Genomic DNA, 14,317 nt, shown 5'->3' on the forward strand with positions numbered 1-14,317 from the left:
TCCAATCATGGGATTGGAAAGATGAAGATCCAAGCTGCTGACATCATTATTGCAGCTTTCCGGCCAGCAGACAGCAGCACCGGCGGTGGAAAGTTGTTGAACCTCATTGGATGGGTGAGTGACCTTCCCTTCCACAACTTTCACTTCTTTGGACTGGACTCTGAAATTGAACTTCCAGGGGAGGATTACTGACTTCGGGTCCCGTAAATACACAATGCCTGAAGAAGCACTGCTGGAACCTAAAAAAGAAAAGATGATGAGGGAAGGGTAAAGCAACGAGCTTACAAAAGAAAAGTCCTATTCTCCTAAAAGATTTCTTGGAGGCGTGCAGGAGGTAGGGTTGCCAACTCATCCCTTAAATCAGTGGTCCTCAACCCTGGTCCTCAGGGCCCACTAACAGGCCAGGTTTGCAAGATAACTGAAATACATCCCAGGTGATATCATTTGCTGCTCAGTGATTGCAGTACTCTAGTCTGCATCTCCCCAAGGTAATACTTAAAACCTGGCCTATTAGTGGGCCCCGAGGACCGGAGTTGAGGACCACTGCCTTAAATCCAGGACAAATATTAATTACACAGGTTCTGAGGCTGATATAAGGCACCACGTGAGTTTAATTACCACCTTAATCAGCCCCAGAACCGGTGTAATTAATGTGTGTCCTGGTCTAAAGGGATGAGGTGGCAACCATAATGAGCGTTGGATCCTCCGCCAAGTCTTTATCTGTGACCTTGGTGTGGAAATGACTGTTAGGAGGATCCCCCATTTCATATTCCAATAAGTCAGCCAGGGAAATTCCTCAAGCTCAATGTCCTGGCTCCTGTGTCTAGAGTGCATCTGGAAGTGGCGGCTGGCGCTCCATGGGCCGGGGCGGCAGATGGACCCCCCCCCGGACCACACCAGCTGCAGCCCGCACACCTAACCCCCCCCGGACCACACCAGCTCCAGCCCACACACCTAACCCCCCCCCCAGACAACACCAGCTCCAGCCCCCACACCTAACCCCCCCCCCCCAGACCACACCAGCTCCAGCCCGCACACCTAACCCCCCCCCCCAGACCACACCAGCTCCAGCCCCCACACCTAACCCCCCCCCCAGACCACACCAGCTCCAGCCCGCACACCTAACCCCCCCCCCCCAGACCACACCAGCTCCAGCCCGCACACCTAACCCCCCCCCCCCCCAGACCACACCAGCTCCAGCCCACACACCTAACCCCCCCCCCCAGACCACACCAGCTCCAGCCCGCACACCTAACCCCCCCCAGACCACATCAGCTCCAGCCCGCACACCTAACCCCCCCCCCCCCCAGACCACACCAGCTCCAGCCCACACACCTAACCCCCCGCCAGACCACACCAGCTCCAGCCCACACACCTAACCCCCCCCCCCAGACCACACCAGCTCCAGCCCACACACCTAACCCCCCCCCAGACCACACCAGCTCCAGCCCGCACACCTAACCCCCCCAGACCACACCAGCTCCAGCCCGCACACCTAACCCCCCCCCCCCCCCAGACCACACCAGCTCCAGCCCCCACACCTAACCCCCCCCCAGACCACACCAGCTCCAGCCCGCACACCTAACCCCCCCCCCAGACCACACCAGCTCCAGCCCGCACACCTAACCCCCCCCCCAGACCACACCAGCTCCAGCCCGCACACCTAACCCCCCCCCCCAGACCACACCAGCTCCAGCCCGCACACCTAACCCCCCCAGACCACACCAGCTCCAGCCCGCACACCTAACCCCCCCCCCAGACCACACCAGCTCCAGCCCACACACCTAACCCCCCCCCCCCAGACCACACCAGCTCCAGCCCGCACACCTAACCCCCCCCCCAGACCACACCAGATCCAGCCCACACACCTAACCCCCCCCGAAGACCACACCAGCTCCAGCCCGCACACCTAACCCCCCCCAGACCACACCAGCTCCAGCCCGCACACCTAACCCCCCCCCAGACCACACCAGCTCCAGCCCGCACACCTAACCCCCCCCCCCCCAGACCACACCAGCTCCAGCCCACACACCTAACCCCCCCCCAGACCACACCAGCTCCAGCCCGCACACCTAACCCCCCCCAGACCACACCAGCTCCAGCCCACACACCTAACCCCCCCCCAGACCACACCAACTCCAGCCCACACACCTAACCCCCCCCCAGACCACACCAGCTCCAGCCCACACACCTAACCCCCCCCCCAGACCACACCAACTCCAGCCCACACACCTAACCCCCCCCCCAGACCACACCAGCTCCAGCCCACACACCTAACCCCCCCCCCGGACCACACCAGCTCCAGCCCAAACACCTAACCCCCCCCATACCACACCAGCTCCAGCCCGCACACCTAACCTCCCCCCCCAGACCACACCAGCTCCAGTCCACACACCTAACCCCCCCTCGGACCACACCAGCTCCAGCCCACACACCTAACCCCCCCCCCCCCCAGACCACACCAACTCCAGCCCACACACCTAACCCCCCCCCCAGACCACACCAACTCCAGCCCACACACCTAACCCCCCCCCCCAGACCACACCAGCTCCAGCCCACACACCTAACCTCCCCGAACCACACCAGCTCCAGCCCGCACACCTAACCCCCCCCCCAGACCACACAAGCTCCAGCCCACACACCTAACCCCCCCCCCCAGACCACACCAGCTCCAGCCCGCACACCTAACCCTCCCCCCCAGACCACACCAGCTCCAGCCCGCACGCCTAACCCCCCCCCCCAGACCACACCAGCTGCAGCCCGCACACCTAACCCCCCCAGACCACACCAGCTGCAGCCCACACACCTAACCCCCCCCAGACCACACCAGCTCCAGCCCGCACACCTAACCCCCCCCCAGTCGCCGGCTCACTTACCCTGGGCAGGCTTCCCCTGCACCTCCTCCCTCCTTCTCCTTGACCAATAGCATGGCCTCTCCTTACGGCCAATCGGGAAACGGTTCTCAGGACCCGCTTCCTGATTGGCCAGGAGGAGAATCAGTGTGGCAATAGTGAATATTCATTCGCTATTGTCACACAACTGGGTGGGCTCAGGGGGCAGTGCTCTGCCCCCCGCGCCCACCCTTTTTTGAAGCCTATTAGAGCCTCTGGCTTTAATCATGTGCAAAAAAAAAAAAACCCATTGGAATCCATGCGTCCGGCGCCCTGCATGTAGATTAGGGGGCCAGACGCATGGATGGGGGTGCCCCTGCCCCCCCAATGGCCGGGCCGCCACTGGCATCTGGTATCCATTTTTCTGGAGTGACACCAGTATCATGGTTCCTCTAGTACCGTCATTCTCAACCAGGATTCTGTGCAACCCCAGATTTCCTCCTGAGGCTGCCAGGGGTTCCTTGAGCTGTAGCTGATTGATCTTCCATCTGATTGTGCCTGCAGAATTCTGTGTCCAATGCCACTTGCCAGAGCCAGCGGCATGACACCAATAATTATGACTAAAACTAAATCGAAATCTGACATCAAAATTAACACCAGTTATATATCACAACGGCTAAATCTGTGTCTGTAGTGCGAGTTCAATCCTTCATACAAGAAATAATAACCTCTTATCTGATCTTTACTCCAGGAGTTTATCATGAGTTTGAAAATTCTAGAGAAATGCTTAAATAATGTGTTACAATTTAAATAAACACATTAGATTTTAGTCGACTAAAATAAGACTAAAACTAAAATGGTGTTTTAGTTAGAAGACTAGGACTAAAACTAAATTGAAATCTGACTTTAAAATTAACTCCGGAAAGTAGAACTGAAATAAATCCTTCTAGTGTTTCTTTAGGAGTAAGATTACCGAGTACTCTGATAGTTGTAGAGATCTGGAATTCATCGCCACTTTCCATCCTAATATGACACCAATATTGACCACTGCTCTGCAACTCCACCTCCTTTATCTCTACACTCCTTCCTCTGTCAAGATGCTTGGAGCCATCCTTCATCCAATCGACCTGAACCCCCGGGACATCCTCAGGAGACAACTTCAGTTTCAGGTCCTCGGATGACATGAGGGTTTTGGAAGGCGTTGCTGAAACTGCAAGAAATAATAAAAAAAAAAAAACTTATGTACAAAATCTTGGTCACCACAGAAGTTGTGTCGTGGAGTTAACTGGTAAGATGGGGAAAACGGCTTTTTTGCCTTGTCTTGTGTTGAGCTGGGCAAGGTTGTCCGGTGTCCTTGCACCCACAGCCAGGCACACAGTCACTCCTTTGGCTCAATGAACAGTCTAGGCCTCTAGAGGTGGCTTTTCTGATGCTTTATTGCAGAACCTAAAGTTAGATAGTGTCAGGGCATCGAGGGAAGGAAGGCACTTCACATGAAGCCTGTCAGTGGCTGCAGTTTCGAGCTGATCTTCGGGGGTTATCTCCATGATATGGCCTATTGTTGGTGTCGGGGAGGGGGAAATAGTGCCCCATTGTTGGTTGCAGGGGGAGGGGGAAATAGTGCCCCACTGTTGGTTGCAGGGGGAGGGGGAAATAGTGCCCCATTGTTGGTGTCGAGGGGAGGGGAAATAGTGCCCCATTGTTTGTGGCAGGGGGAGGGGTAAATAGTGCTCCATTGTTTGGGGGAGGGGTAAATAGTGCTCCATTGTTGGTGTCGGGGGAGGGGGAAATAGTGCTCCATTGTTTGGGGGAGGGGGAAATAGTGACCCATTGTTGGTGTCGAGGGGAGGGGAAATAGTGCCCTATTGTTTATGGCAGGGGGAGGGGTAAATAGGGCTCCATTGTTGGCGTCAGGGGGAGGGGGAAATAGTGCCCCATTGTTGGTGTCGGGGGGAGGGTGAAATAGTGCCCCACTGTTGGTTGCAGGGGGAGGGGAAAATAGTGCCCCATTGTTGGCGTCAGGGGGAGGGGGAAATAGTGCCCCATTGTTGGTGTCGGGGGGAGGGGGAAATAGTGCCCCATTGTTGGTGTCGGGGGGAGGGGGAAAATACTGCCCCATTGTTGGTGTCAAGGGAAGGGGGAAATAGAGCCCCACTGTTGGTTGCAGGGGGAGGGGGAAATAGTGCCCCATTGTTGGTGTCGAGAGGAGGGGAAATAGTGCCCCATTGTTTGTGGCAGGGGGAGGGGTAAATAGTGCTCCATTGTTTGGGGGAGGGGTAAATAGTGCTCCATTGTTGGTGGCAGGGGGAGGGGAAAATAGTGCTCCATTGTTGGTGGCAGGGGGAGGGGAAAATAGTGCCCCGTTGTTGGTGTTGGGGGGGGGGAATAGTGCCCCATTATTGGTGTAGAGCCATAGCACTGGGTATACAGTATCACAGTTCCCATATGCAGTATGTGCTGATATTTTCCCGGATAGAATTATAAGCTCACCCATTGGCTGGAGTTACTCTTTAAAAAAGCAACAATGTACTTACCTGCAAAGACTAGGAGCTGCACTTTGCGATGAACGGTCTTGTCTTTCAGGCAGGTGTATATTCCCGAATCACTCAGGTGCACATTATTCACCTCCAGGTCACTTGTTGACTGGTCCTGTATATTGAATCGGTTTGAATCTGCAGACAGATATCAACAGGTCAAAGATTTAATAAATGGGGATACAAATATTTTGTATCTTTTAGGGTAGGACAATGAGCAATGTTTCTACAAAGCAAAGTGCTTGAAGTGCGGGGCCTCCCCTATGAATGCTGGAAGTGTGGGGCCTCCCCTATGAATGCTTGAAGTGCGGGGCCTCCCCTATGAATGCTGGAAGTGTGGGGCCTCCCCTATGAATGCTTGAAGTGTGGGGCCTCCCCTATGAATGCTTGAAGTGTAGGGCCTCCCCTATGAATGCTTGAAGTGCGGGTCCTCCCCTATAAATGTTTGAAGTGTGGGGCCTCCCCTATGAATGCTTGAAGTGCGGGACCTCCTCTATGAATGCTTGAAGTGTGGGGCCTCCCCTATGAATGCTTCAAGTGTGGGACCTTCTCTATGAATGCTTGAAGTGTGGGACCTGCTCTATGAATGCTTGAAGTGCGGGGCCTCCCCTATGAATGCTTGAAGTGCAGGGCCTCCCCTATGAATGCTTGAAGTGCGGGGCCTCCCCTATGAATGCTTGAAGTGTGGGACCTGCTCTATGAATGCTTGAAGTGCGGGGCCTCCCCTATGAATGCTTGAAGTGCAGGGCCTCCCCTATGAATGCTTGAAGTGCGGGGCCTCCCCTATGAATGCTTGAAGTGTGGGACCTGCTCTATGAATGCTTGAAGTGTGGGACCTGCTCTATGAATGCTTGAAGTGTGGGGCCTCCCCTATGAATGCTTGAAGTGCAGGGCCTCCCCTATGAATGCTTGAAGTGCGGGGCCTCCCCTATGAATGCTTGAAGTGCAGGGCCTCCCCTATGAATGCTTGAAGTGTGGGACCTGCTCTATGAATGCTTGAAGTGTGGGGCCTCCCCTATGAATGCTTGAAGTGCAGGGCCTCCCCTATGAATGCTTGAAGTGCGGGGCCTCCCCTATGAATGCTTGAAGTGCGGGGCCTCCCCTATGAATGCTTGAAGTGCAGGGCCTCCCCTATGAATGCTTGAAGTGCAGGGCCTCCCCTATGAATGCTTGAAGTTCAGGGCCTTCCCTATGGCTTTTCCTTTCTTGGATTTTTTCATAAAAATTATGTTTCAATCTGTTTCAAAATATTAGAATATCACAAAGGATGACAACATGGCAGATCAGTGGTGTGCAGTTATGTTGGAACAGAAAGGGGCCACCGCCAAACTGTTCCCACAAAGTTGGGAGCATGAAATTGTCCAAAATGTCTTGGTATGCTGACGCCTTAAGAACTAAGGGTCCAAACCCAACCCCTGAAAAGCAACTTCTCACTATAATTCCCCCCTCTACCAAATGATTTGGAGCAGTGCACAAAACAAGGTCCATAAAGACATGGATGAGTGAGTTTGGGGTGGAGGAACTTGACTGGCCTGAACAGAGTCCTGACCTCAACCCCATAGAACACTTTTGGGATTAATTAGAGCGCAGACTGCAAGCCAGACCTTCTCATCCAACATCAGTGCCTGACTTCACAAATGTGTTTCTGGAAGAATGGTGAAACATTCCCATAGACACTCCTAAACCTTGTGGACGGCCTTCCCAGAAGAGTTGAAGCTGTTATAGCTGCAAAGGGCGGAGCCAACTCAATATTGAACCCTACGGACTAAGACTGGGATGCCATTAAAGTTCATGTGTGTGTAAAGGCAGGCGTCCCAATACTTTTGGTAATATAGTGTATATAGAGAGGTGTCCCAATACTTTTGGTAATATAATGTATATAGAGAGGCGTCCCAATACTTTTGGTAATATAGTGTATATAGAGGGGCGTCCCAATACTTTTGGTAATATAGTGTATATAGAGAGGCGTCCCAATACTTTTGGTTATATAGTGTATATAGAGAGGCGTCCCAATACTTTTGACAATATAGTGTATATCTAAAAGTCAATCAATCCTGAGGTCCTGACGGCCGATCTTATTTCTTGAGACCTTAAAATGTCAGGACAGTACAAATATCCCCCAAATGACTCATTTTTGGAAAGTGGACAGTCCGGGGTAATTAGTAAGAGGCATGGCGGGTTTTTCGAAATTGTAATTTTTTTGTCACAATTATTTGGGAAATGAAAATATATTAAATAATTTTTGTTTTTTTTTCACATACTGTCACCAGTGCGGGTGATTAAGACCAGGATTGGCCAGAAACACATTGGCCTGAATGATGGCGTTTATTCTGATGTTACACAAATAAAGTTCTTAAATAAAGTTAAAAAATAAAAGTTTAATGATACAAAATATTAAAAAGAGAAAGTGTCCACATACATGAATAAAAGCAACAATAGCATCTGCAAATCACGTTATCGAACTAATGAGAACAACTTCTGCCGGTCATGTGATATCCTCAGACATCAGCTGAGGGCACAAGATGTAATCAATCCTCAATGTACAGCAATTCTTCTACATCGGGGGTCCCCAACCACCGGGCCATGGGTCGGTACCGGGTCGTGGCCTTCTTTGCAACCGGGCCGTGAGTGCTGCGGGCCGGCGGGCGTCATAGTTCCGCCTTCACTGTGCAGCCACGGGCAGCAGAGAGATTACATCATCTCTCATCGCCCGCCCTCACTCTGGGAGCCATGTGCTGAAAATCTGGGGAGAGACTGTCAGATCTGCTGTCACTGATACCTGCCACCAGATGAGGATTGTCACTACCCTGCCACCAGATGTGGATTGTCACTACCCTGCCACCAGATGTGGATTGTCACTACCCTGCCATCAGATGTGGATTGTCACTACCCTGCCACCAGATGAGGATTGTCACTACCCTGCCACCAGATGTGGATTGTCACTACCCTGCCACCAGATGTGGATTGTCACTACCCTGCCACCAGATGTGGATTGTCCCTACTACCCTGCCACCAGATGTGGATTGTCACTACCCTGCCACCAGATGTGGGTTGTCACTACCCTGCCATCAGATGTGGATTGTAACTACCCTACCACCAGATGTGGATTGTCACTACCCTGCCACCAGATGTGGATTGTCACTACCCTGCCACCAGATGCGGATTGTCACTACCCTGCCACCAGATGTGGATTGTCACTACCCTGCCACCAGATGTGGGTTGTCACTACCCTGCCATCAGATGTGGATTGTCACTACCCTGCCACCAGAAGTGGATTGTAACTACCCTGCCACCAGATGTGGATTGTCACTACCCTGCCACCAGATGTGGATTGTAACTACCCTGCCATCAGATGTGGATTGTAACTACCCTGCCACCAGATGTGGATTGTCCCTACCCTGCCACCAGATGTGGATTGTAACTACCCTGCCACCAGATGTGGATTGTCACTACCCTGCCACCAGATGTGGGTTGTCACTACCCTGCCACCAGATGTGGATTGTCACTACCCTGCCATCAGATGTGGATTGTCCCTACCCTGCCACCAGATGTGGATTGTAACTACCCTGCCACCAGATGTGGATTGTCCCTACCCTGCCACCAGATGTGGATTGTAACTACCCTGCCACCAGATGTGGGTTGTCACTACCCTGCCACCAGATGTGGATTGTAACTACCCTGCCACCAGATGTGGATTGTCACTACCCTGCCACCAGATGTGGATTGTCACTACCCTGCCACCAGATGTGGGTTGTCACTACCCTGCCACCAGATGTGGATTGTAACTACCCTGCCACCAGATGTGGGTTGTCACTACCCTGCCACCAGATGTGGATTGTAACTACCCTGCCACCAGATGTGGATTGTCACTACCCTGCCACCAGATGTGGATTGTCACTACCCTGCCACCAGATGTGGGTTGTCACTACCCTGCCACCAGATGTGGATTGTAACTACCCTGCCACCAGATGTGGATTGTCACTACCCTGCCACCAGATGTGGGTTGTCACTACCCTGCCACCAGATGTGGATTGTAACTACCCTGCCACCAGATGTGGATTGTCACTACCCTGCCACCAGATGTGGATTGTCACTACCCTGCCACCAGATGAGGATTGTCACTACCCTGCCACCAGATGTGGATTGTAACTACCCTGCCACCAGATGTGGATTGTCACTACCCGGCCACCAGATGTGGATTGTCACTACCCTGCCACCAGATGTGGGTTGTCACTACCCTGCCACCAGATGTGGATTGTAACTACCCTGCCACCAGATGTGGATTGTCACTACCCTGCCACCAGATGTGGGTTGTCACTACCCTGCCACCAGATGTGGATTGTAACTACCCTGCCACCAGATGAGGATTGTCACTACCCTGCCACCAGATGTGGATTGTCACTACCCTGCCACCAGATGTGGATTGTCACTACCCTGCCACCAGATGTGGATTGTCACTACCCTGCCACCAGATGAGGATTGTCACTATCCTGCCACCAGATGTGGATTGTCACTACCCTGCCACCAGATGTGGATTGTCACTACCCTGCCACCAGATGTGGATTGTCACTACCCTGCCACCAGATGAGGATTGTCACTAACCTGCCACCAGATGTGGATTGTCACTACCCTGCCACCAGATGTGGGTTGTCACTACCCTGCCATCAGATGTGGATTGTCACTACCCTGCCACCAGAAGTGGATTGTAACTACCCTGCCACCAGATGTGGATTGTCACTACCCTGCCACCAGATGTGGATTGTAACTACCCTGCCATCAGATGTGGATTGTAACTACCCTGCCACCAGATGTGGATTGTCCCTACCCTGCCACCAGATGTGGATTGTAACTACCCTGCCACCAGATGTGGATTGTAACTACCCTGCCACCAGATGTGGATTGTCACTACCCTGCCACCAGATGTGGGTTGTCACTACCCTGCCACCAGATGTGGATTGTCACTACCCTGCCACCAGATGTGGATTGTCCCTACCCTGCCATCAGATGTGGATTGTCCCTACCCTGCCACCAGATGTGGATTGTAACTACCCTGCCACCAGATGTGGATTGCCACTACCCTGCCACCAGATGTGGGTTGTCACTACCCTGCCACCAGATGTGGATTGTCACTACCCTGCCACCAGATGTGGATTGTCACTACCCTGCCACCAGATGAGGATTGTCACTACCCTGCCACCAGATGTGGATTGTCACTACCCTTCCACCAGATGTGGGTTGTCACTACCCTGCCACCAGATGTGGGTTGTCACTACCCTGCCATCAGATGTGGATTGTCACTACCCTGCCATCAGATGTGGATTGTCACTACCCTGCCACCAGAAGTGGATTGTAACTACCCTGCCACCAGATGTGGATTGTCACTACCCTGCCACCAGATGTGGATTGTAACTACCCTGCCACCAGATGAGGATTGTCACTACCCTGCCACCAGATGTGGGTTGTCACTACCCTGCCACCAGATGTGGGTTGTCACTACCCTGCCACCAGATATGGATTGTCACTACCCTGCCACCAGATGAGGATTGTCACTACCCTGCCACCAGATGTGGATTGTCACTACCCTGCCACCAGATGTGGGTTGTCACTACCCTGCCACCAGATGTGGATTGTAACTACCCTGCCACCAGATGTGGATTGTCACTACCCTGCCACCAGATGTGGATTGTAACTACCCTGCCACCAGATGAGGATTGTCACTACCCTGCCACCAGATGTGGATTGTCACTACCCTGCCACAAGATGTGGATTGTAACTACCCTGCCACCAGATGAGGATTGTCACTACCCTGCCACCAGATGAGGATTGTCACTACCCTGCCACCAGATGGGGATTGTCACTACCCTGCCACCAGATGTGGATTGTAACTACCCTGCCACCAGATGAGGATTGTCACTACCCTGCCACCAGATGTGGGTTGTCACTACCCTGCCACCAGATGAGGATTGTCACTACCCTGCCACCAGATGTGGATTGTCACTACCCTGCCACCAGATGTGGATTGTAACTACCCTGCCACCAGATGAGGATTGTCACTACCCTGCCACCAGATGTGGATTGTCACTACCCTGCCACCAGATGTGGATTGTAACTACCCTGCCACCAGATGAGGATTGTCACTACCCTGCCACCAGATGAGGATTGTCACTACCCTGCCACCAGATGTGGATTGTCACTACCCTGCCACCAGATGTGGGTTGTCACTACCCTGCCACCAGATGAGGATTGTCACTACCCTGCCACCAGATGTGGATTGTCACTACCCTGCCACCAGATGTGGATTGTAACTACCCTGCCACCAGATGAGGATTGTCACTACCCTGCCACCAGATGTGGGTTGTCACTACCCTGCCACCAGATGTGGATTGTAACTGCCCTGCCACCAGATGTGGATTGTCACTACCCTGCCACCAGATGTGGGTTGTCACTACCCTGCCACCAGATGTGGATTGTCACTACCCTGCCACCAGATGTGGATTGTCACTACCCTGCCACCAGATGTGGATTGTCACTACCCTGCCACCAGCTGAAGCTTCCCACTGTTACCTGCCACCAAATTGCCTTTACATTTAAAAAGTGACAAGCTGCATCTGGTATTTTTTAGTGGTAGGCAACAGTGGGAAGTTTCAGCTGGTGGCAGGGTAGTGACAATTCACATCTGGTGGCAGGGTATGTGGCAAGTGACAATCTGCATCTGGTGGCACGTGAGGTGGCAAGTGACAATCCACATCTGGTGGCAGGCAAAACATGGCAAGTGACGTGACAAATGAGAATTAACATCTGGTGGCAAGTGACGAGCTGCATCTGGGGGCAGGTGACGTGGCAAGTGACACGCGGAATCTGGTGGTATGCAGCATGACAGGTGACACGCGGAATCTGGTGGCAGGCAATGTGGCAAGTGACGTGGCAAATGAGAATTAACATCTGGTGGCAAGTGACGAGCTGCATCTGCTGGCAGGTGACGTGGCAAGTGACACGCTGAATCTGGTGGTATGCGACATGGCAGGTGACACGCTGCATCTGGTGGCAGGCAATGTGGCAAGTGACAAACTGTATCTGGTGGCAGGCGACGTGGCAAGTGACAACCTGCGACTGGTAGTAGGTGATGTGGCAAGTGACAAGCTGCGTCTGGTGGCAGGTGACGTGGCAAGTGACAAGCTGCATCTGGTGGCAGGCGACGTGGCAAGTGACAACCTGAGTCTGGTGGCAGGTGACCTGGCAAGTGACAACCTGAGTCTGGTGGCAGGCGACGTTGCAAGTGACAACCTGCGTCTGGTAGTAGGTGATGTGGCAAGTGACAAGCTGCATCTGGTGGCAGGCGACGTGGCAAGTCACAACCTGGGTCTGGTGGCAGGTGACGTGGCAAGTGATAACCTGAGTCTTGTCGCAGGCGACGTGGCAAGTGACAACCTGCGTCCGGTAGTAGGTGATGTGGCAAGTGACAAGCTGCATCTGGTGGCAGGCGACGTGGCAAGTGACAACCTGCGTCTGGTGGCAGGTGATGTGGCAAGTGACAAGCTGCATCTGGTGGCAGGTGATGTGGCAAGTGACAACCTGCGTCTGGTAGTAGGTGATGTGGCAAGTGACAACCTGGGTCTGGTGGCAGGTGACGTGGCAAGTGACAACCTGAGTCTGGTGGCAGGTGACGTGGCAAGTGACAAGCTCAGGGCACCCACTGATTCTGCATTATGGTGAGTTAAACTATTTCATTTTATATTACAATGTAATATTAGAAATAATGCGCTTCAACCATTCCTGACACCATACCAACCATGGTGCCGCGATGATTTAAGCGCCATCACCAGCCATCACCCCGACAAATGGCCCGTGAAAAATTGATAACATTTTGTATTAATAAGAACGTATTTTTATTACTTTGTTAATGTAAATTTTGGGTACATTGGATTGGATAGTCCATTCTCTCTTTGTTTCTGGGGACACTGTGGGGTTTTTCATTGGTTTACTAGAATCGCTATTGCAAGGAAGATGGAACCCCCGTACCTTTCATCCCACCTTATTTTTTCTAGGCCCACACTTTATTCTCACATCTAACCATAGATAAAGTATTAGTTGTCTGCAGATTCATCCGTTAAAGGTGGGGCAGGAAAAAAAGTTCTCATTTTTGTTAGCCTCCACTTTTTACCTTTTATTCGACTATTTGCCAGCTTCTGGTAGTTTTTGTATCTGATGAGTAAAGATCCATTCTTATTCCAGTCAATATTCCCTTTGGAATCCACCCCGCATGGCAGATTGACCTTCTTATCCACTTCTGTTATTATGTTCTCACTGGAATCCAGTGGTACACCTGAAAAACAATGTACAGGTCAGTGATAGGGATAAGGTTTGGGTTTGCGGTGAATCCAACATTCCATAACTTCACAAACCTTGGCCAAAAACATTGCCAGTTGGCCGTCAGGAATAAGGAACAGTCTAGAGTCCAGTGCTTAGCCTTTACCCTCGGTCAGCTGAGCTGCAAGAGCCGAATATTTGAAGAAATGTTTAATGACCTTGGCCACATGGCCAGAATAGGTCAATGATGTTACGAGCCTGAGGGCCCCTTTGTGTATATGCAGGTGGAGGGTGGGGAATCCCTTGTCCATAGCTGATTGGCTCAGCACTGACTGCTATCTTCTAGGTTCAGCCAAACATAGGTTCGTACGGAATCCAAGCCCTAACCAAAGCTCATCTCTACTTGCTTATTAGCCCCACAAATTCCCAAAATTGAACCAGAACAAGATTTACCGCCACCTCCCTTCCATTGACTTTAAAATAGTTAACCACAAAGTCTGTCAGCTTTGAGCAAGAGTCCCCAAAACTGTTCCTGGGCCAAAGCCTGGCAGATATTCATGGAATCCAATGCGAAAATTCCACCAGCACAATAATATTTCAAAACGTACTCACCATAATGGGTTCCAAGCAGAAGCAGAGGAAGAG

At 52.3% G+C, this 14,317-nt stretch overlaps 1 protein-coding gene across 1 annotated transcript; it reads right to left on the minus strand.

Annotated features, from left to right (window-relative positions):
- Nucleotides 1–5: 5 nt before the first annotated feature.
- On the minus strand, nucleotides 6–13,983 carry CD4 (CD4 molecule; the record flags this gene model as incomplete). The annotated part of the gene is made up of 6 exons (XM_082267665.1): nucleotides 6–34; nucleotides 81–239; nucleotides 3,805–4,041; nucleotides 5,366–5,503; nucleotides 13,527–13,688; nucleotides 13,839–13,983. The coding sequence occupies 6 exons, from the start codon at nucleotides 13,981–13,983 to the stop codon at nucleotides 6–8; spliced, it is 870 nt and encodes a 289-aa protein (XP_082123791.1).
- Nucleotides 13,984–14,317: the final 334 nt, after the last annotated feature.

The sequence above is a fragment of the Pelophylax lessonae genome (assembly GCF_965119305.1).
Source record: "Pelophylax lessonae genome assembly, chromosome: 9".
NCBI lineage: Eukaryota > Metazoa > Chordata > Amphibia > Anura > Ranidae > Pelophylax > Pelophylax lessonae.